At 34.7% G+C, this 22,030-nt stretch overlaps 1 protein-coding gene across 1 annotated transcript in view; it reads right to left on the bottom strand.

Annotated features, from left to right (window-relative positions):
• Positions 1-355: 355 nt before the first annotated feature.
• Positions 356-22,030, bottom strand: part of LOC149816122 (G protein-coupled receptor 1-like) — a 35,115-nt gene continuing 13,440 nt past the window's right edge. Inside the window, exons 5-9 of the mRNA XM_089986757.1 lie at positions 20,864-20,961; positions 20,665-20,721; positions 4,768-4,911; positions 986-1,056; positions 356-799 (exon numbers count right to left, since the gene is read on the bottom strand). Of these exons, the coding sequence (XP_089842883.1) occupies positions 694-799; positions 986-1,056; positions 4,768-4,911; positions 20,665-20,721; positions 20,864-20,961 (476 nt within the window). The 3' untranslated portion in view covers positions 356-693. The remainder of the gene's footprint in view (positions 800-985; positions 1,057-4,767; positions 4,912-20,664; positions 20,722-20,863; positions 20,962-22,030) is intronic.

Below are 22,030 nucleotides of genomic sequence, written 5' to 3'. Positions count from 1 at the left end.
CTCTTTACCGAACCCCCTTGGGCTAGGCTTTAGTGGAAGCAGAAGGGTGTCCTCTATTCCATAATCGTTCTAAAAGTTATGTAAAAATATTTGTTCTAAAACGACAGCTCCAGTGCGGCAATTCTATTGAAGCACTTTCAACAACCAACTAAAGCAGAAGGCACCAAACCAAATTGCCAGAGCAAGTCAAAGTTTACCTTCCTGCCACAAGATTCACTCAAAAGTCAAATGCCAACAGTGTTGGTTGATACGGCTAATAAAAGGAAATCTCCCCAGTGGGAAGAATTTCGTTACGGAAATAAACAACCATGAAGAGCTTGCTTTAGTGAGGTCACTATCCTGCAGCAAGAAGTGGAAGAGGAGTCATCTTAACAGTATGGGAAGCGTCAAAGACTAGAAGAATGAATATCCACGGCACTCTAAACAAAGAATACACTATACAACATCAATCTAGCAACATGAACTGTTCATGATACAGGAATCTTAAGCAACAGAATTTCACAATGATTATAGAAATGGAAGGGCATCCATCACATCGTATGCTACGCGAATGGAGAATTCTAGTTCCTTTTCTATCTTCTTTTCTTCCACTTGCCTAGCCCTCACAGTGCAGTGCAGTACGTTGATAAGAACAAAGTAAAATTTGAAGGAAACATACAATCCAATCTGGTGAAGGAAGATGAAGTGACTAAGTTACTGCTGATCTTCAACTTTCAGAGAAACCATTTCACTTTCTTGTTGTTGCTCCCTGAGCTTAATCCAAGCTGGAAGCCATTTCCTGAATCTATCAGGGCACCACCTGCAAAAACAGATCCCAATTATCTGTTTAAATCCCTGAAAATTGGGCAAATAAAGAGTAGAAAATCTATTGTATATAGGGAGAGCCTACAGAATCAGCAAAAGGCAGCAATAAGATAGAGAGTTCTATCAAAGATTTTGCATGCTTGTGTCGTAATAAAAGCATATCATCGGCTAAAAAACTTACAGATCAAGCCTTTCAACAATGGCCCGTCTCACTGATGCATTAAGTCCATAAGCAATTGAATTGAACAGACCCTGAAACAAGCATAACAGTAGGTCAACAGTTCCAACATGAAAGTACATCTGACAGAAAAAGGGCTCGTGCAATAAATGATCTTGAACCAAACATATTTATATTCTCTGTTTCTTAGTTTTTGCAGAGGAATTAAATTAAAGATGAGGATTGGCATGAGATTATATGGCTACAAAGAAATTGAACACATGAATTGTGAGATTATATGGCTACAAAGAAATTGAACACATGAATTGTCTTTGAACAATGGAGAGAGAGAGAGGTCAATCATAACTATATCCTCCTAATCATCCTAACGACTACAAAAAGTTGCAAATAGGGGTGCACAACGAGCTGAGCTAGCCCGAGCTCAGTTTGTTTAAGCTCGGCTCGAGCTTGTCCATGAAGATAATTGAGCCGAGCTTGAACATAAGGCCAGGCTCAGCTTAGATAAACGAGCAAAATTTGATTAAGCTCGAAAAGCTCGATTAGGCTGGGTCAGGTACTATATATATATATATATATATATTGCCATGTGATACAAAAATCATTTTTGCCTTGATTTGTCAGAAATGGCACGGAACCCAAGACACAAGAAACTAAACATAACAATATAGATAAAATCCAAATGCATTATAAAGATGCATTTGGCTAGATATAATAAGCCATACAAATACAAGAACAAGATATAAAAAGTTAAATATTTTATTGATGTGAAATAAACACAAAAAATATACAAGAAAAAACCTCAGTACAACACTCATGCACACACACTCAATATACATCCATCATCTCTCCTTTAAACACACACATAGAAACCTTTTACATAAGGGAGTGAGAGAGACAAAAGGAGAGGACTAGTCTAACGGCTAGTTGGAGTCCAACTAGCCATTAGGCATAGTCCTAATTGTCAAAACAGTTTGACCAAAAATAAAAATTACAAAAATATTAGTCATTAAATAATGACTAAAAAATAAACATACAAATACAAATAAAAAAATACATATTCTAACCTTATAAGTTATAAGTATACATTTAAGTATACTTAATCTAAATACTAAATACCTAATAGGTATACTTAGAAAACAAAAAGGATACAAAGAATAAGAATAACAAATACAAAAGAAGCATGGATAAGTATACCTAAGTATACCTGGGTAACTAAACCACAACAACAACAACTACGCCTTCATCCCAAAACAATTGGGGTCGGCGATATGAACCAAAAAAGAAAATCATTCTGGGTCTTCCACATGAATCCTTCTCCTCCAATCATTTCTATCCAATGCCATGTCCTCGGTGAGGTTCAAAGCATTCATATCATTTCCTATCACCTCCATCCATGTCTTCCTAGGCCTACCCCGACCTCTCTTAACTAATATATTGTGGGTAACTAAACCACAATATTAAATTTATCTTAACAAGGTAAGACGGTACTCTTTTTATCAAAAGGTGATAGGTTTCAATCCCACAGCTGACTAAAGTTCTATTTTTCTACAATCCAGCTGTGTAAATCCCGCTGCTGAAGAAAGTTCTATTTTTTGACAATCCAGCTGTGTACTTCATATTTATATATTTTGTGTCCTCTAAATCAGAAAAGTACAGCCTACACTAGTGGTGAGGCTTTGTATCTGTTTTTTTAGAGGTGGCGGACTTGAAAAATGTAATACATGTTTTTTTGGAATCCGGTCAAGCTCGGAGCCGAGCCAAGCTTAGACAGTGTTGTTCAAGCTCGTCCCCGAGCTTGACCCAAGTTTGAGCAGTGGTGTTTCTGGTCGAGTTGAGCTTGAACAGCCAAAGCTCGGCTCATGTTCACCCCTAGTCGCAAATGTATTTTGCTTAACCTGAACCTGCAGATGCATTTATCAATGTTTCATTTAATAGAAAACATGATTTAGATCAAATTAATTTCAAGAAAATTTTAATTTTTTACCACAAAGTTACAATGCAATGTGAGGTTTTTGTTAATTTTCAATGTCTCTAATAACATATCTGAATATGAAAAGTACCTAATCTAATACTTGTTTTCCACTAGGCCATAGAGAATACAACTGTAAATTCAAATTAAGCAAATACATGCAACTATGCTTTTTATAACTGGTTAGGATTCTTTCTAGATTAAACTGGTTAGGGCTTAGGATCTACCAAAATACATGTTTGTGTGCGTGCTTGCATAACACAAATTTAGTATCAGAGATAGAGTTTCACCTACTCATGTATTTTCACATAGATTAAACTATATGGTTCCTTTACTATAGAGCCTGCTTTTGATAAAAAAAATTGAATATTAAAATATATATTGAAGAATGCAAAAATGAATGATCCAGGTCATAGCCAACAGCACCAGACTATCTTGAGGAGAAATTTCTCAAGATACCATTATTGTGCCTATAAATCTCAAGAAAATCCCAAAAAATATTAATATTTTTCAAAAAATACAAAACAACACAAAAGATAAGAATAAATAAATATATGTTTAGTAAATTCCCATTTAAAATATACAAAATTAAAAAAGTTGTCAAAATCTCATGACAAGAATGCAAGAGTATTGTGATATTATCACGATAAAAGTATGACAGTTTAAAATGCCAATGTTTTCAAATACCAAGACGTCCTCTCTCAAATTATTTTTTTCCTCTCACAATGATATGATGACAGTTCGAAATGTCCACAGCATTTGTGAACTATGGTTTAGATATTTTTAAAATGCAACAACCGAAAGATGCTTCTTCACATTCATATTGCCAAATATGAAGCATGATTGGCACTAAACAAACCATGACAAATGCATATATGCAGTCCGATCTACTTCAAAATGCACAAGAAGGTAAGATTCAACTGATTGATACCAAATTTGCATATGCACATCTACACCAAAGATTTTACACAAACTCATATCCACATATATGCATGTCTTTGTTTTTGTATGCAATCACAAATGTGCTAGGATGTTTTCTCTTCAAACCTTTTCTCTTCTAAAAAATGAAAAAGCCTTTCACGAGAAAATGAGTTAAAGGTCTTCTGGAATCAAAGCAATACGACTTTCCAAACTGGACTTCTAGAAGGACCAAGCTGGGGAAAGAGCTATATGGCCCCAGTATGGAAAAGGGTACTTGGAGATAAGAAAGAAGGAAGCCATCCCAATCCCAGGGTGAGCATTTGAGGACATGATTGTGGAACATGGTATCTACTATTTAAAAGCCTACTTTTAAAAACCTGATTCATAGTGCTGTTTTTCTATTAAAAAAATCAATCAAAATGGATTCATTCTGTGATGATTTTTTTGTGAGCAGTTCCAATCCCAGGGTGAGCATTTGAGGACATGATTGTGGAACATGGTATCTACTATTTAAAAGCCTACTTTTAAAAATCTGATTCATAGTGCTGTTTTTCTATTAAAAAATTCAATCAAAATGGATTCATTCTGTAATGATTTTTTTGTGAGCAGTTCCAATCTGAACTTACTGTTGCAACCAATAAAAAAGATATTATTTTATATCAGAAAATATTAAAATGGATTTCCCACCATAGCTTGAAAGGAAAGAATAAGAGAAAGAAGATTGCAATATCAAAATGAGCTCTTAAACTTCAAGCAATTTATGTGAACAGAAAACATAGAGTTGATCTTAAGTTTACAATTCTGCAAGAATATCAGCAGCACATGAGAGTAAAACTAGCAGACAAAGAACTCTATTATAGCATCAATCATATTTGGCTTGGTCACAGGATCATACCATGAGAGACGACATCCCAACATCAAGAAGTGATAACCAAAATATTCTATGGTTAGGTTCAATAAAATCATAAATACGATTAATTGTGCCGAAGGCCCACGATCCAATTAAAATCAATGGATAGTATCCCCATCTGCTTATTGCCTGAAACAATTAAAACAAAAACAAATATGATCACATTTGTTTTATAAATAGCTCTTATACATGTGTTAAACAAATATAACAATAACAAAAAAAAATGGATGCACCATAGATTCCTATATGTTCAATAAGATGCACACCTTTAGTACATAAAAGGATAAATGTCTAAATGTCTTTGTCCCCACCAGCAAAATAAAAGCCTTTGTGTCATACAATGAAGTGGTGCCATTGAGAGAGGATCGGTTCTTGCCTTTAAGTAGTTTCTTACTCAAGAAACTTGTGCATGCAATTTGTCATCCACATAGCACTTACATGCAAAAATAAATGCCATAATCGGCCGTCAACCCATATTTGTAAGTGACAAAAAAGATGAGTGTTCTTGATGTATCATCACGATGAGTCTCCAACTGATATGTATTTTTCTCAAGTAACAAATGGTTTAATAAAAGTTGATATGTAAATCATTTATCAACTTGTGAATTTTCACCCAAAAAAAAAAGAAAAAAATGCAGAAATTCAGATGCAACTTCAAGTTAACTAATTCCAAGCTAGCAGCCGGCAAAGGTAAGTTCAGCAAAAAACTTGTAAGATTATTTTGAGTATTTTTCAGAGTTACTGTAAACTTCATAGATGGGCGGGAAGCACGCTTCCGCGAAACTCGTTTCGAAAGCTCAAAACTCCTCGCTTCCGAAATTTGATAGGAATCTTGATTTTCCCATGTTTCTCCTATGCTTCCCACATGTTTCTTCCTTGCTTCCCTATATGATTCATATACGCCTTTCTCACGCTTGTTTTTATGTTTTCCATGTGCTTCCTTTTATGCTTCCCGCTCACTTCTCATGTACTTTTTTAAAATTAACAACCATCATTTTTAGATTTTGCAAATAACTTAATTCTTACACTATGAAATCACAAAATTTAAGAATACAACAACAACTACGCCTTCATCCCAAAACAATTGGGGTCGGCGATATGAACCAAAAAAGAAAATCATTCTGGGTTTTCCACATGAATCCTTCTCCTCCAATCATTTTTATCCAATGCCATGTCCTCGGTGAGGTTCAAAGCATTCATATCCTTTCCTATCACCTCCATCCATGTCTTCCTAGGCCTACCCCGACCTCTTTTAACTAATATATTTTCCCATTTCTCCATCCTTCTAACTGGAGCATCATTAGGCCTTCGCCGAATATGTCCAAACCACCGTAAATGATTCTCTCTCATCTTATTTTCAATGGGTGCAACGCCTACCTTCTTACGTATCTCCTTGTTCCGAATCTTATCTTTTATTGTATTTTCACACATCCATCTCAGCATACGCATCTCAGCTACACTCATTTTTTGAATATGATGTCTCTTGGCAGCCAACATTCCGTACCATATAGTAAAGCGGGCCTAATAGTCGTCCTATAAAACTTTCCCTTCAACCGCAATGGCATTCTACGATCGCACAACACTCCAGTTGCACTTTTCCATTTCATCCACCCAACCTTTATCCTATGATTTACATCTCCATCAATTTCTTCATACTTTTGAATGATAGATCCCAAATATTTGAAACAATCATCCACCGGTATTTCTTGCTCACCAAGCTTCACTACACTCCCATCACTACTTCGTTGCTTACTAAACCGACATTCCATGTATTCTGTCTTACTCTTACTCAACTTAAAACCTCTTGCTTCCAATGTCTGTCTCCATAATTCTAACTTAGCATTAACCCCAACTCTAGACTCATCAATCAAAACAATATCATCTGCAAACAACATACACCATGGCACATTTTCTTGAATAGATCTCGTAAGCTCATCCATCACTATAGCAAATAGGAAAGGGCTTAAAGCAGATCCTTGATGTAACCCAACCGTTATAGGAAAATTGGTTGTCACCCCTCCACAAGTGCGGACATTGGTTACTACTCCTTTATACATATCTTTAATTATACTAATGTACTTGAGAGAAACACCTTTCTTCATCAATGTCCACCAGAGAACGTCCCTAGGTACTCTATCGTATGCCTTCTCCAAATCAATAAAAACCATATGCAAATCTTTGTTCCTCTCTCTATTTCTCTCAATAAGTTGTCTTGATCTTCCAGGCATAAAACCAAATTGATTCTCCGATATCATGACAACCTTCCTCAACCTAACTCAATCACCCTCTCCCAAAGTTTCATAGTATGACTCATGAGTTTTATACCATGATAGTTTGTGCAATCTTGTATATCACCCTTATTCTTATATAGAGGCACCAAAGTACTCTTCCTCCACTCATTAGGCATCTTATTTGTCCGCCAAATCTTGTTAAAAAGATTTGTCAACCATTCAGAATAATTATTTTTATTTTAGTTTTTATTTTTTGCTCCTTTGATTTGTATTTTGCTTTCCATTTGATCACATATAACTTTCTCTTTTATTCCTATTCTGATTTTAAATTGACTTTTCGCTTTCCGCTTCCTATAAATTTTAAAATATCTCGCTTATCACTTCTGCTTCTCCTTTCATTTCTGATTCCGCTTCCTAGTCTGGTAACCTTGGTATTTTCTAGTTACCAGAAAAAAAAATATAACATAATCTTCTAAGGTCCATATCAAACCCATGGATATGGGCAACCCTCTCTTGTAGTAATAATGTCATGAGGGGGTTTTACACCGAGAGACCCACTATCTCTGATTCTATTTGACATGGTTGGCAGGGGCTTCAGCTGCCTTTTCTCCAAAGCCATAGCAAGTGATTCTTTGAAAGGCTTAAACATACCAGGCATCCCATCACTTACACATATCCTTTTTTGCCAACGATCCAATTATTTCTGTCGTAGTGGAGGAAGAGAGATTGTGGCACCTGGCTGTTATTAAAGTGTTTTGTTAAGATTGTGCTTTTAATATATATATATATATATATATATATATATATATATATATATATACTAAAACACCCATCAGGGGTATTTCGATCATTTTACCTTGTAATAGAAGTCAACCCATTAGGGGCTGACTGTACATTTTATTTCTTTTGTTTTTTTACTTTTTGGTTTATGATGTGATTGATTGGGACAGCTCCAACTAGTTGTTGGAGCTACTCCCAACAGTCACAAATGTAACCGTTGAGAGCATCCCAAGAGCTAGTTGGTTTGCTCCCTATCTCTTCCTCTTGTTATAAATGGGGGTTCACCCCGTATGTTTCTCATACTTTCTCAAGCATTGTTTAATACAAAAGCTATTATTTTTTACTTTCTTAGCCCTTGTGTGGGTGTATGGATTGATTCACAAGTAGTTCTTTTGTAGATTGGTTGTGTTCTTGTAAGCCCATAAGAGGCTCTTGTTTGCTTTTGTTCGTATTTCATTACATGGTATCAGAGCCTTGGTGCTCTTGGGTTGTGATTCATTCAGGAGAGCCAAGAAGAGGATCGTGAGTTTGGTGGAGCATCGGTTTGTGGGATCGTTGTATCGAGAAGTGCACCATCAAAGTTCTCTTCAACAAATTCTCTCTTTCTCATTATTTTGTAGAAATGGAGGATGAAAGAGAAGTGGTTGTTTTCATTCCTGTAAGACTCAAGGATACTAACTACGTGATGTAGGCATCCATGGTAAAACATAAAATATGAAAAAAGAGTTTATGGGGTATGGTTGATGGCACCGAAAGAGAGCCTAAACTTATACTTACCAAGATGAAAAATAGAAAGAAAGTGGCTTGTCAAAGAGAAGAGATGTCTAAGGCCATCACCGAATATGAAAAAAAAGGAGGATGAGTCATTCCAAGATAATTGGATGGCTCATCAATAATGTTGACATTAAAAAATGTTCTAGCTCAGCAAAATTTGTTTTGCTAGTGATGCATAGAATTATCTTAAAGATATTTACAGTCTCAAAGATATAGCTCACATATGCAATGTGCAAAATAAGGTGAAAACTATAACCTAAGGAGAGATGAGCATTAAGAAATATTACAATGCTCTTTCTCTTCTTTGGGATGAATTGGCTCTTCTAGAGACAAAGTGACATTACCTTCAAGATGTAGAACTCTGTAAAAAACAAATTAGAACGGAACATTTCTACCAATTTATTAATAGGCCTAGACCCAAATTTGAAAGGACCAAATAGGTCCTTATTCACAGAGGAGGTGTACCTACCATAATTGAAACCCTTGAAGAATTAACTATGAAAGAAAATAGGTTGAAAAAAACATCATCTTCAAAAGAGGAAGAATTTGTGCTTGCTATGTCAAGGCCCACACAAGGGCTTATAAGCCCCCTCACTTTGGAAGAAGTAACGAGAATGAAAGAAATTTTAATGATTATGGAAAAATCCAAAATGACAAAAGGCAATTATAAATACAAGAAGAGTGGCAAACTTATATGTTATCATTGCTACGAACCGGCCATATCAAGCCTTTTTGCCCTAAAAGAATGAAAGAAGATCAAAAAGATAATAAAAAGGTGGTATCGGTGGGACAATCTCTTAAAAGAAATGGTGTAGATGACTCCAAATGCATCGGCTCATTATCCTTGGCATGACTCATGGAAGCACTACAACCAATATTCAAGAATCAAGATTCTTCCTTCTCGGGCGCAGCCGTATTCATAGGTATTGATCTCGATAAGACTTTTTGGATTCTTGATTCCGGTGCTTCTTTTCATATAACTCCAAATGAATCCACACTTTGAATGTCATACTAACCTAAATTATTCTTATGTTTCAACTGCTGATGGAACTTTAAAAATCAAAGGTTTTAGGTCTTTACAAAAACATCAAACTTTTTTTATACCAAATATTAGAGTAGTAACAAAATTAAATTTAAACCTCTTATCAGTTTCCCAAATTGCGGATCACGGATGTAAAATCTTGTTTTCATCAAATGATTGTTTGATACAGGATCTCCAGTCTGGGAAGCCTATTGGGATAGGCCGTAGAAGAGGAGATCTTTATGTTATGGACAATCTTGAATTATCAAAACATACTTTTTGTAATTTTATGGAAAAGAAAGATATAGAAAATTGACATAAGAGACTAGGACATCCTAGTGTGTCAAAATTACATTTATTTTCATTTCTTACAAGTTATAAAGAAAAAGATTTTTTTTGTGAAGGTTGCATCTTTGGTAAAATGAAATCTTTACCTTTTGGTCCTAACCATTTTATATCAAAAAAACCATTTGAGCGGATACATTCAGATGTATGGGGACCGGCTCCGGTTATGTCAAAAGGAAGAGTATCTTATTTTGTGGATGATTATAGTAGACACTCTTGGACATATTTTCTTAAACACAAATCTGAAGTATTTAATTGTTTTCAAAAATTTCATTGTTACACAAAGACTTAATTTTAAACCAATATTAAAATCTTTAGAACCGATTCCGGAGGAGAATTTGTATCAAAGGATTTCAAAAACTATATTGACTTATGAGATTACAACAACAACAACTACGCCTTCATCCCAAAACAATTGGGGTCGACGATATGAACCAAAAAAGAAAATCATTATGGGTCTTCCACATGAATCATTTTCCTCCAATCATTTCTATCCAATGTCATGTCCTCGGTGAGGTTAAAAGCATTCATATCCTTTCCTATCATCTTCATCCAAGTCTTCTTAGGCCTACCCCGACATCTTTTAACTAATATATTTTTCTATTTCTCCATCCTTCTAACTAGTGCATCATTAGGCCTTCGTCGAATATGTCCAAACCACCGTAAACGATTCTCTCTCATCTTATTTTTAATGAATGTATATATAAATATATATACATACATATACTTATATATATACATGAATATATATATATATAAGTATATATATACATATATTTATAATTCAAATACCTGAGAGGGGTATTTGTGTAATTCTCCATGTATTTTTTACTTTTTCCTTTTTGTTTCTCTTTTTCTTTTCTTTTTATTTTTTCTTTTTTCTTTTTCCTTTTATTATTGTAATAGGACCACTAGGGGCCCCACCTTCTAGTCATTGTCCCAACGACTAGAAGGGAGCCCTTATGTGGTCCCTTCCTCTACTTTTTCTCCTCTATAAAAAAAGGGCTCTCCCTCTTGCATTGTATGGGTTTTTCACCCACCTTCTCTCTTCAATAATATTAATCTTATGCCTTATAGGCACTTTACCCCTTAGCGGGTTACGTATGCACTTTTTGTGCTTGTGTTCTTGGCTTCTTTAAAGTGTGTTTTGCTTTATTGGTGTTTCCGCTATTTTCATTACATGGTATCAGAGCGAGGTTGGTGATTGGGCTTCTCTTCTAATTGGTGTCGTGGGACGTGTGCCTCTCAAGCTTTTGAAGGAAGGAAGGTTATTCGGTACCTATGGAGCACAAATCTAAAGTGGAGCTCTCTTTTAAGCTCAATGGATCCAATTACCTTATGTGGGCCTCCGCTATGGAAAATCATCTAAGAGGTAAGAAACTTTGGGGTTTTGTTATGAGAACTACTCCCGAACCCTCTCTTGTTCTCACTAAAATTGAAAGTGGGATTGAAAAAGCTTTAGATGGCGATGAACGCATCAAAGCTATCAATGACTATCAATCCAAAGTTGAAGATTGGGAAAGTAACCATGCCAAAATCTTGGCATGGTTTATGAACAATGTTGACCTCAAAAATTGTGCCAACATTGCTAAGTTTAGAAGAGCCAATGAAGCATGATTCTTTCTTAAGGGTATGTATACCCAAAAGGATCTAGCTAGACAATTTTTTTGTTAAGAAAAAATTCATTCTATTAGACAAGCAGATATGAGTGTCTGTGGCTACTTTAGTACTTTAACCCCTCTTTGGGATGAGCTTGTTCTTCTTGAGCCCAAATGGGTGGCTCCGGAAGATATTGAGTTAAGAAGAGAACAAATTGAAAAGGAGCATTTCTTCCAATTCCTCCATGGTCTTCGGCCAGAATTTGAACAAGTTAGGGCATCCCTTCTCTATAGAAATAAATCCTTACCCATTGAAGATGTTTTTGCCGAAGTATGCCAAGAAGAAACTCGTCTTAGCATAAGTATTAAGAGTGATAAAATTTTGACCGTTACTAGGCCCGGATCAAATGTAAAAGCATATAGACCTCCCCACTTTAACAAAATTAATGGATATAGAAAGGGAGTGATTTGTCACTATTGTAATGAACCGGGACATATCAAGCCAGTTTGCGCAAAGCTTAAAGGAAAAGTGGCCGCGATTGGAGAAAATTCTCCAAAGAAGGAAGAAGAAAGTGTCAAAGAAGGAGATATCAAAGAAACACTTAACCATATCTCCGAAGTTCTTCAACATCTTCTCAAGACTTCTTCATCTTCAACATCAGGAGGCGTCATCGCCTATTCTTCATCACCTCCAAGTATGTGGATACTAGACTCCGGTGCTTCTTTTCATATGACATCTCATAAAACCTCTCTTTCTAATGTTTTTTCCGAACCCATATCTTCTTATGTTTCAACGGCCGATAGGACATCTTTAAAAATTGAAAGTATTGGAACACTTGATTTTAAAACCTCTCAAAACTTTTTCGTTCCTAAAGTAAGAGTCATTCCAAAAATTAATCTAAATCTTTTTTTCGTTTCTCAAATCATCAATCATGGATGTCAAGTCTCTTTCTCACCTAAAGATTGCACCGTGTAGGATCTCCAGTCAGGGAAGCTGATTGGGCAAGGCCATAGAAGGAATGATTTTTATTTTATGGACTTTTTGACTCTTCCATCGAAGTCATTTTGTAATCTTATAAAGGACAAAAGTATTGAAGTTTGGCATGAGAGACTTGGTCATCCAAATTTTGTAAAGATGTCTCTTTTTCCTTTTTTGAACAATACTTGTAAAGTCAAACACATGACTTGTAAAGATTGCATTTTTGGGAAATCTAAAGCTATTCAATTTCCTCAAAGAAATTATGTCACCACTCGGCCTTTTGAACTTGTTCATTCCGATGTATGGGGACCTTCCCCTATTTTATCTAAAGGAGGCTTTTCATACTACGTGGTCTTTATTGATAATTTCACTCGATTTACATGGATTTACTTCTTAAGTCGCAAATCCAAAGTTTTCTCCTTTTTTAAAGAATTTCATGCAATGGTTAAAAATCAAATTTTAAGAAACCTATCCATTCTTAGATCTGATTCGGGAGGCGAATATGTGTCCAATGAATTTCAAAATTACTTAAAAGAAAATGGTATTTGTCATCAACGTTCTTGTCCAAACACTCTGCAACAAAATGGTCTTGCGGAAAGAAAGCATAGACACATAATAGAAACCACAAGAACTTTATTAATTTCAAAGAATATTCTAAAATCCTTTTGGGCCCGAAGCGGTTCTAACCTCAACATATCTTATCAATAGAACCGCTTCATCTTCTTTGAAAAATCTTTCTCCGTTTGAAAAACTTTACAATATGCCTCTCGATTATAAAAAGACTAAGAATTTTCGGGTGTAAATGCTTTGTTTTAACTCACAAAAATGATAAACTTTCTTCAAGGGCAATTGAATGTATTTTCTTAGGATATGGCGAAAAACAAAAAGGCTATCGATGTTTTGACTTATTCAAAAACAATCTTTATATCTCAATAGATGTCACTTTCTTAGAAGAAGAAATTGGTTTTTCATATAAACTAAATGAAAATATTGATTACTCCTTTTTATTTGACTTGTTACCTCAAGAAAAGGTTATAGATGATCATGTTTAATCTAGTGAAACTCTCATAGAAGATCATTTTGAACCTCCAAATGATGGGCAACGTGACCAACATGAAAATTTAGAAGAAAATATACCAAGTCAAACACAAGTTTACTCTAGAAGGAATGAAGTAATCCTCCTTGTGCCCTTGAAAAATTCTCTCAAAATGAGTCAATTGAAGAATCCTCTCAAAGAAGATCAAATCGTATTTCTAAAATATCAAATAGATTTGTATCTTATGATTCTTTTTCTCTAAATTTTCGAGCATGTTTGCTAGCCCTTCACCCATTCCATGAACCATCTCATTATGACGATGCTAAACAATATGCTCATTAGAATGAAGCAATGGAACTTGAACTTAATGCACTTAAAAAGGCACAAACTTGGGAAATTATTGATCCTCCTAATGGCAAGAAACCCATTGGATGTAGATGGATTTTCAAAATAAAAACTAAGAGTGATGGCTCTTTAGAAAGATATAAGAATAGGTTAGTAGCCAAAGGATATGCCCAAGAATATGGGGTGGATTATGATGAAACTTTTGCACCAGTTGCTCGAATGACTAATGTTCGAGTTCTTATTGCAATAGCCTCTATTAAAAAATGGCCAATTTTTCAACTTGACGTTAAAAATGTCTTTTTAAATGGAAATCTGAGTGAAGAAGTTTATATGGAACCACCTCTTGGCATGAATTTAAATGGTAAAATTTTGAAATTGAAGAAGGCCTTATATGGTCTTAAGCAAGCTCCTAAAGCTTGGTATGACAAGTTTAGTAATGTATTAATCAATTTGAGATTTATTTCTTATTATACTGACACTGCTCTTTTTATTAAGAAAACAAGTGACTCCATTGTTATTTTACTTCTGTATGTTGATAATATGATCATCACTGAAAGAGAGTAAATGAAATTAAGGTCATGTTAAAGAAAACTTTTGATATGTCTGACCATGGATTTTTGAGATATTTTTTAGGTATTAAAGTGGCATACTCTCCACGAGGATATATTCTATCTCAAATGAAATTAGCAACAGACATCTGTACCAAGTCAGGAGTATCTGATGAAAAGAAAGTGAAAACTCCTGAAGTTATTAATGCAAAGTTGAGACTTGAGGATGGCGTTATACTTGAGGATCCCACTCTCAATCGGCAATTGATTGGATCCCTTACTTACTTATCCATCACCCGTCCAGATATTGTTCATGCAGTTCATACTGCAAGTCAATTTCAGCATGCTCCTACTATAGTTCACATGGCGGCCGTGATGCGAGTTGTGCGATACATCAAGAACACCATTTCCAAAGAGCTTTTCTTATCCTCTTCTTCATCTCTTAAATTAATTGTTTTTACTGATGCAGATTGGGGAGAAAATCCCAATGATCGTATCTCAACTACTGGTTTTTGCATTTTCCTAGGTGAATCCCTTATTTCGTGGAGATGTAAAAAGCAGCAAAAAGTCTCTCTATCATCCACTGAAGTCGAATATCGGGCCATGGCGATGACAACTATGAAAATTGTGTGACTTAGAAGTCTCCTCTGTGACATGAGCGTCCTCATTTCTTCCTCCACCAAGATGTGTTGTGATAGCAAGAGAGTAATTTACATTACAAACAACCATATATTCCACGAGCGTACCAAGCATATTGAAATGGATTGTTACTATATTCGAGACGAATTTCTCAAATGAACAATCACACTACCATGTCACTTCAGAATATCAGTTGGCGGATTTCTTCACCAAAACGCTTCCAACTCCGCGTTTTTTGTTTCTCCTTGGCAAACTTTCGGTCTTCTCCTCGTAAAGTTTGAGAAGGCGTGTTAAAATATGTATATATAAATACATATATACATATACTTATATATATATATATATATAGATGCGTATATATATAAGTATATATATACATATATTTATAATTCAAATACCTGAGAGGGGTATTTGTGTAATTCTCCATGTATTTTTTACTTTTTCTTTTTTGTTTCTCTTTTTCTTTTTTTTTTATTTTTCCTTTTTTCTTTTTCCATTTATTATTATAATAGGACCACTAGGGGCCCCACCTTCTAGTCGTTGGGGCTCCCAGCGACTAGAAGGGAGCCCCGATGTGGTCCCTTCCTCTACTTTTTCTCCTCTATAAAAAGAGGGCTCTCCCTCTTGCATTGTATGGGTTTTTCACCCACCTTCTCTCTTCAATAATATTAATCTTATGCCTTATATGCACTTTACCCCTTAGTGGGTTACATATGCACTTTTTGTGCTTGTGTTCTTGGCTTCTTTAAAGTGTGTTTTGCTTTATTGGTGTTTCCGCTATTTTCATTACAACGCCTACCTTCTTACATATCTCATCGTTTTGAATCTTATCTTTTATTGTATTTTCACACATCCATCTAAGCATACGCATCTCAGCTACACTCATTTTTTGAATATGATGTCTCTTGGAAGCCCAACATTTCGTACCATACAGTAAAGAGTGTTTATTGACTTATGAGATTATTCATCAAAAAATCATGTTCCTATACTCCTCAACAAAATGGACTAGCCGAAAGGAAGCATAAACATATTGTTGAGACTACTAGAACACTTCTTATATCAAAAAATGTTCCAAAAATGTTTTTGGTCGAAGCCGCTCTTACGGCGGTTTATTTGATAAATAGGATGCCTTTAAAAACTATTGAAAATATTTCTCCCATTGAAAAATTATTTAAAACATCTCCCGATTACAAGAGATTAAGAGTCTTTGGTTGTAAATGCTTTATCCTTACTGACAAAAATAACAAACTTTCTCCACAAGCTATTCCTTGTGTTTTCCTTGGCTATGCCAAAAATAAAAAAAGGTATAAATGTTATCAAATTAAAAAGAACAAGCTATATGACTCAAGAAATATCACTTTTCTTAAAAAAGCAAATGGATTTGGTAAAGATAAAATCCAAGAACATTGTGACTATTCATTTCTTTATGACCTTGCCAATGAGTATGGGAGTTGTGATAACATTCATGATGTGCACGAGAGTGACAATGAAGACACTCATGATGCACATGGGAATATGAATGAGGGTCTTGATAATATAGACCAACCTCATAGTGAAATTCAAATATATACTCGACGTACTAAAGACCATCCTTCATATGCTTTAGAAAGATATTCTCAAAATCAAGATATAGATTCCTCTAGTGTTAGAAGATCCATGAGAATTTCAAAAGCTCCCAGTAGATTTGTATCATATAATTCCTCCGAACCCAAATATAAAGCATGTCTAATGGCTATACACTCATATGTAGAATCATCATCTTATCATGATGCTAAAAATCATAAAGAATAGATTAAGGCAATGAATGATGAATTGGAAGCTTTAGAAAAGGAAAAAACTTGAAAAAATTAAACATTACCTAAAGGGAATAAAACTATAGGATTTAGATGGGTCTATAAGATTAAAACTAAAAGTAATGAGACATTAAAAAGATATAAAGTTAGACTAGTAACCAAAGGATATAGTCAGAAATATAGAATAGACTATGATGAGACGTATGCTCCAGTTATTCGAATGACCACCATTAGAACTCTTATTTTTATAGCATCAATTAAAAAATAACCCATTTTTCAAATGGATGTGAAAATTGCTATTTTGAATGAAAATATCAATGAAAAAATTTACATGGATCCCCCACCAGGATTAAGTTTACCACATGAAAAAAAAAATCGGTTACGAAAAGTGTTATATAGCCTTAAGCAAGCCCCCAAAGCTTGGTATGATTGATTCAGTAATGTGATGACATAACTTGGTTTTAAATCTTATTATACTGACACTGCATTGTTTATTAAGTCTTCTAATGCAGGAATGACGATATTACTTCTCTACGTTGATGATATGATTATCACATGAAGTGATAAGCAGGGAGTTAGTCATATCAAAGATATGCTTAAAGTCAACTTTGATACGACAGATCTTGGTTTTTTACGGTACTTTCTTATAATAGAGGTGACTTACTTACCTCATGGTTACTTGTTATCGCAGACTAAATATGCAGCAGAGATCATTGAACGGTCAGGAATCTCAGATGAAAAATGAATTGATACTCCAGAGGTCATCAATGCAAAGACGAAGAAAGATTATGAAGAATCTCTGAAAGATCAAGCTCCATATAGACAAATAATTTGAGTTTTATCTTATCTCTCTATTACTCATCCTAATATTTCTCATATTATTCATTCTGCTAGTCAATTTCAGCATGCTCCCACTATAGTACATATGAGTGTTCTAATAAGAATTATTAGATATATTAGAAATTCTATTAATTATGGGTTATTTCTTTCATCCGCTTCTCCGTTAAAAGTTATTGAATATTTTGATTCTGATTGGGGAGGAGACGTGAATGATAGAGGCTCAACCACTGGTTCCTGTGTTTTTATAAGTGATTCTCTAATTTCATAGAGATGTAAGAAGCAGCAGAAGGTGTCTATCTCTTCCGCTGAAGCAGAGTATCGTGTCATGGTGACAACTATTGAATTAGTATGGCTGAAGCAATTCTTAGAGGACTTGGAGTTCACGTTGCAGAACCCTCGAGATTATGTTGTGACAACAAGAGCACAGTATACATTGCAAACAATCATACATTATATGAAAGAATCAAATACATTGAAATGGATTGCCACTACGTTCAAGAGGAATTTTTAAAGAAGACCATCATATTGCCATATGTACTATCATAGTATCAACTGGCAGACTTCACTAAAGCGCTTCTGTCACCCAGATTTCACTTCCTACTTGGCAAACTCTCGGTTGTTACACCGTGAATTTAAGGGAGGGAGTTAAGATTTTGCTTCATATATATATATATATATATAAACCAAAATACCCATTAGGGGTATTTCAGTTATTTTACCTTGTAATAGAAGTCAACCCATTAGGGGTTGACTGTACATTTTATTTCTTTTATTTTTTTACTTTTTGGTTTATGATGTCATTAATTGGGACAGCTCCAACTAGTTGTTGGAGCTACTCCCAATGGTCACAACCCAACAGCTAGCTGGCCTGCTCCATATCTCTTCCTCTTGTTATAAATGGGGGTTTACCCCTATGTTTCAAATGCTTTCTCAAGCATTGTTTAATACAAAAGTTATTATTTTTTACTTTATTGGCCCTTGTGTGGGTGTGTGGATTGATTCACAAGTGGTTCTTTTGTGGATTGGTTGTGTTTTTATAAGGCCATAAGAGCCTCTTGTTTGCTTTTGTTTGTATTTCATTACATGTTTCTCCCTCTCATCCAGCCTTCACATAAACGAGGAAAAGAGTGAGCTGTTGGCCTTTAATGCTCCAGTTCAAATAAAAGCTTTAGCCAATAATATCTTCGGTTGCTGACTGGGTACTTTGGCAATGAAGTGCTTGTGAATGAATATATATAATGGCATTTCAAGGTACCGACTTTGCCAAGTCATTGAAGCCAAGGTTAAAAGAAAGATCCAATTATTGAAACTCACTTCTCTTTTGCAGGAAGAGTAACTTTGATCAAGCACGTCCTTAACAACATTCCCTCATATCTTTTATCCTTATTTGAACAGACTAACAAGATGGAGAGACAGTTCAATAGATTGTTTTGATGATTTCTGTTGAAGAGAATCTAGGAAGGAAAATAGGATTTAATAATAATAATTGGTGGATCGAGTTAATGAAGAGCAAATAATGGGAACTCTGGCCCTCCCTTCACATGGAAAGGAAACACAGGTGAACCTGGGTTTTTGAGTATCTAGAAGAGCTAGAGTAAAGTACAAGATGAGTTCAAAGCACGCATCTCCCTAAGATAAGGTGATGGCCACAAGACCAGTTTCTGGTTGGATCCTTGGTGCAATGAGAAACTTCTTGACCACAAACAAAAGATGCAATGCGGCTGACTGTTGTTTACCTGGATGTGCACAGGATCTCAAATGGATCTCTCATTTCCAAATTTCAGGATTGGCTATCTATACAACAGTTATCGGCAAATTATTACCCTGACCCATAGTCACAAATATCGTTATCGGATATATCTCGGTGAGGCTATTTCCCGCAATATTATAGGTTTGGTGATAAATCTCGGGGCTTAAAAAATATCATAAATAACAAAAATAAGTAAGAAAATATCATGTTTAGACAAAAAATACATAAATAATAAAAAATAAGTAAAAAATATAAAAGAAAGAAGAAAAACATATTTTAAATGTAAAAACTAAATAAAAACAGTAAAACTAATTGATAATATTGTGATAATATCACGAGAATATCGTGATATTCTCGTGATAATACCACGATATTATCAAATTGGTGATATTTTCGAAATGTCGCAAAATTTTACCTATATTATTGTTTGCTGAATTTACAGCAATAATATCACGATACTTTGAAAATATCGCTGATATCTGTGACTATGCCCTGACCTCAACTGATGAGTCCATTATATGGTGCAGCTCCAAAGATGGCTTCTTCATAGAAAAAACAAGTTAACATCCAAACCAGCGAGTATATACATTCACATGGTTAGCCTCCCATGACTGCATTCTCACACAGACCAACCTGAAAAAGAGAGGAATGCATCTCACATCTATTTGCAACATGTGTGTGGACAACCATATTAGATATCCCAAACTTATTCTAGACATGTGAATCATATATCACCACTGCCTAGAAGATCTCCTCAAACTGTATATGGTCTTCAATACTTTATGCACTTTATTCTCCCTACTTGGGAAAGCTTGACATTATCCCATATAATATTGGTAGCAACATAATTTTTGTAATATGCCTTTCTGAACCTGTCATTCCCATGCTCCAACTCCAATGCCAAATCTAGGTCCTTGGTGCAATGGAACAGGTTGCATATATACATAGAATGGGTCATGCCTCCAAACAGAAATTCGAGAATTCACCAGGTCTACCCTCATCTTCGACAACCAAATTCTAGAATGAGAACAAAGTTGTAGTGGCAAACTAATTTTATCAGGAAAGTTATATGTAATAGCAAGATCTAGAACAAAAGCTACGAGATTTCATATTTGGGAAAATAACAACCATAAATAAAGCACAATTTTTTCAAAAAATTATGTGGATCAAGAAAAACCTTTAACAAAATGACAAAATTGCTACCTTCATATCAGACCTTGTATCAAATTGGTTTGTCCTACCCAACATGCCTACCGCCATCTGAAAATATTTAATAGCCAACTGTTAATCACATAAAAAAAGACTTTGAAATTTTCAAAAAACATTATATATGGACTATCTTGTGCAGTACTGTTTAAACCAAAGAATTTAAGTTCCTGCACTTTCAGAATCATGCACATACACGAGTTGCATTGTTCAGCATGCGAATGACTTGGAAGTATGTAAATCCGTTGAAGACAATTGCACCCCATAGAGGCATGTAAAATGTCATAAGATGCACTATCTGCAGTTAAAATAAGCGTGAGGTTTAGCTGATATGAAAAGCAAGCAAGAATAGAGTAGATCAAGGGAAAAAATCACACACACATGCATGTGTGTGTGTATTATTCAGCAAAACAAGAACCATAGGGAACAAATGTTGTCTGCCACAGATAAAAGTACAAAGGAAAGATAAGGATCACTAACCAAGATTGCAAAACTGGGAAGCAGAAGTGGAAAATGGTATGGGAAGTGAAAGCGAGAAGCAAGACATTTTTAAAACTTATAGAAAGCGAATAGCAAGAATTAACTTGAAAGTGAAACAAGAATCAAACTGGAAGCAAAAAAAAAATAAGAATCAAGCCAGAAGTGAAAGAGGAAACTGAAAGTAAAAATGAAATCTTGGTTAAACTAAATTAAAAAATGATCAATGTTGCTCTGGTGATGTGAAACAAAAAAAGTTATAATCATAAAAGTTAAAACTTAAACCTAAATAGTAATACAAGTTTGAACTCTTTAATTAAGATTATCATTTACTTTTTCCAGAAATATACTATAATATTTTCTTTTAAAAAATAAATAAAAAGACTTATTCTTGAAAATCATGATTTTTTGATGTAGGAATTAATTTCAGAATTTAGAAATTATGGTTATCAATTTATGGACGTGCAAGGTAAATGCATGAGATGCGTGAGAGGAAGAATGGAAGCAGCATGTGAGATGTGTAAGAGGAAGTAAGGGAGAAGCACAGGAAGTGTGAATCCCATCACATTTTGGAAATGAGGCATCACATTCCCTAAGTGCGCTTTTCACCTCTATATGGAGCTTCTGGTAACTCAAGGTCATTCACACGCAGCAGATGAAATTTATTAAAAAAATCAACTGAATGTGGTTATCTAAAACAACTTAGGAGCTGCATTAAAACATTGAAATTGTATTGAGTTTATTGCAAAGTTATCATAATAAATGCACAAAACAATACAAAACCAATAAATTTGTGATAAATTCAAACTATCGCCTTGTTCAATATGTAATAATTTTAATAGGTTTTCTACTTCCTATTTTTATTTAAATTTTTATATATAAAACA

This window comes from Nuphar pumila, chromosome 14, assembly GCF_984573655.1.
Source record: "Nuphar pumila chromosome 14, dmNupPumi1.hap1.1, whole genome shotgun sequence".
Lineage (NCBI taxonomy): Eukaryota > Viridiplantae > Streptophyta > Magnoliopsida > Nymphaeales > Nymphaeaceae > Nuphar > Nuphar pumila.
This window is presented reverse-complemented; position numbering and strand designations above follow the sequence as displayed.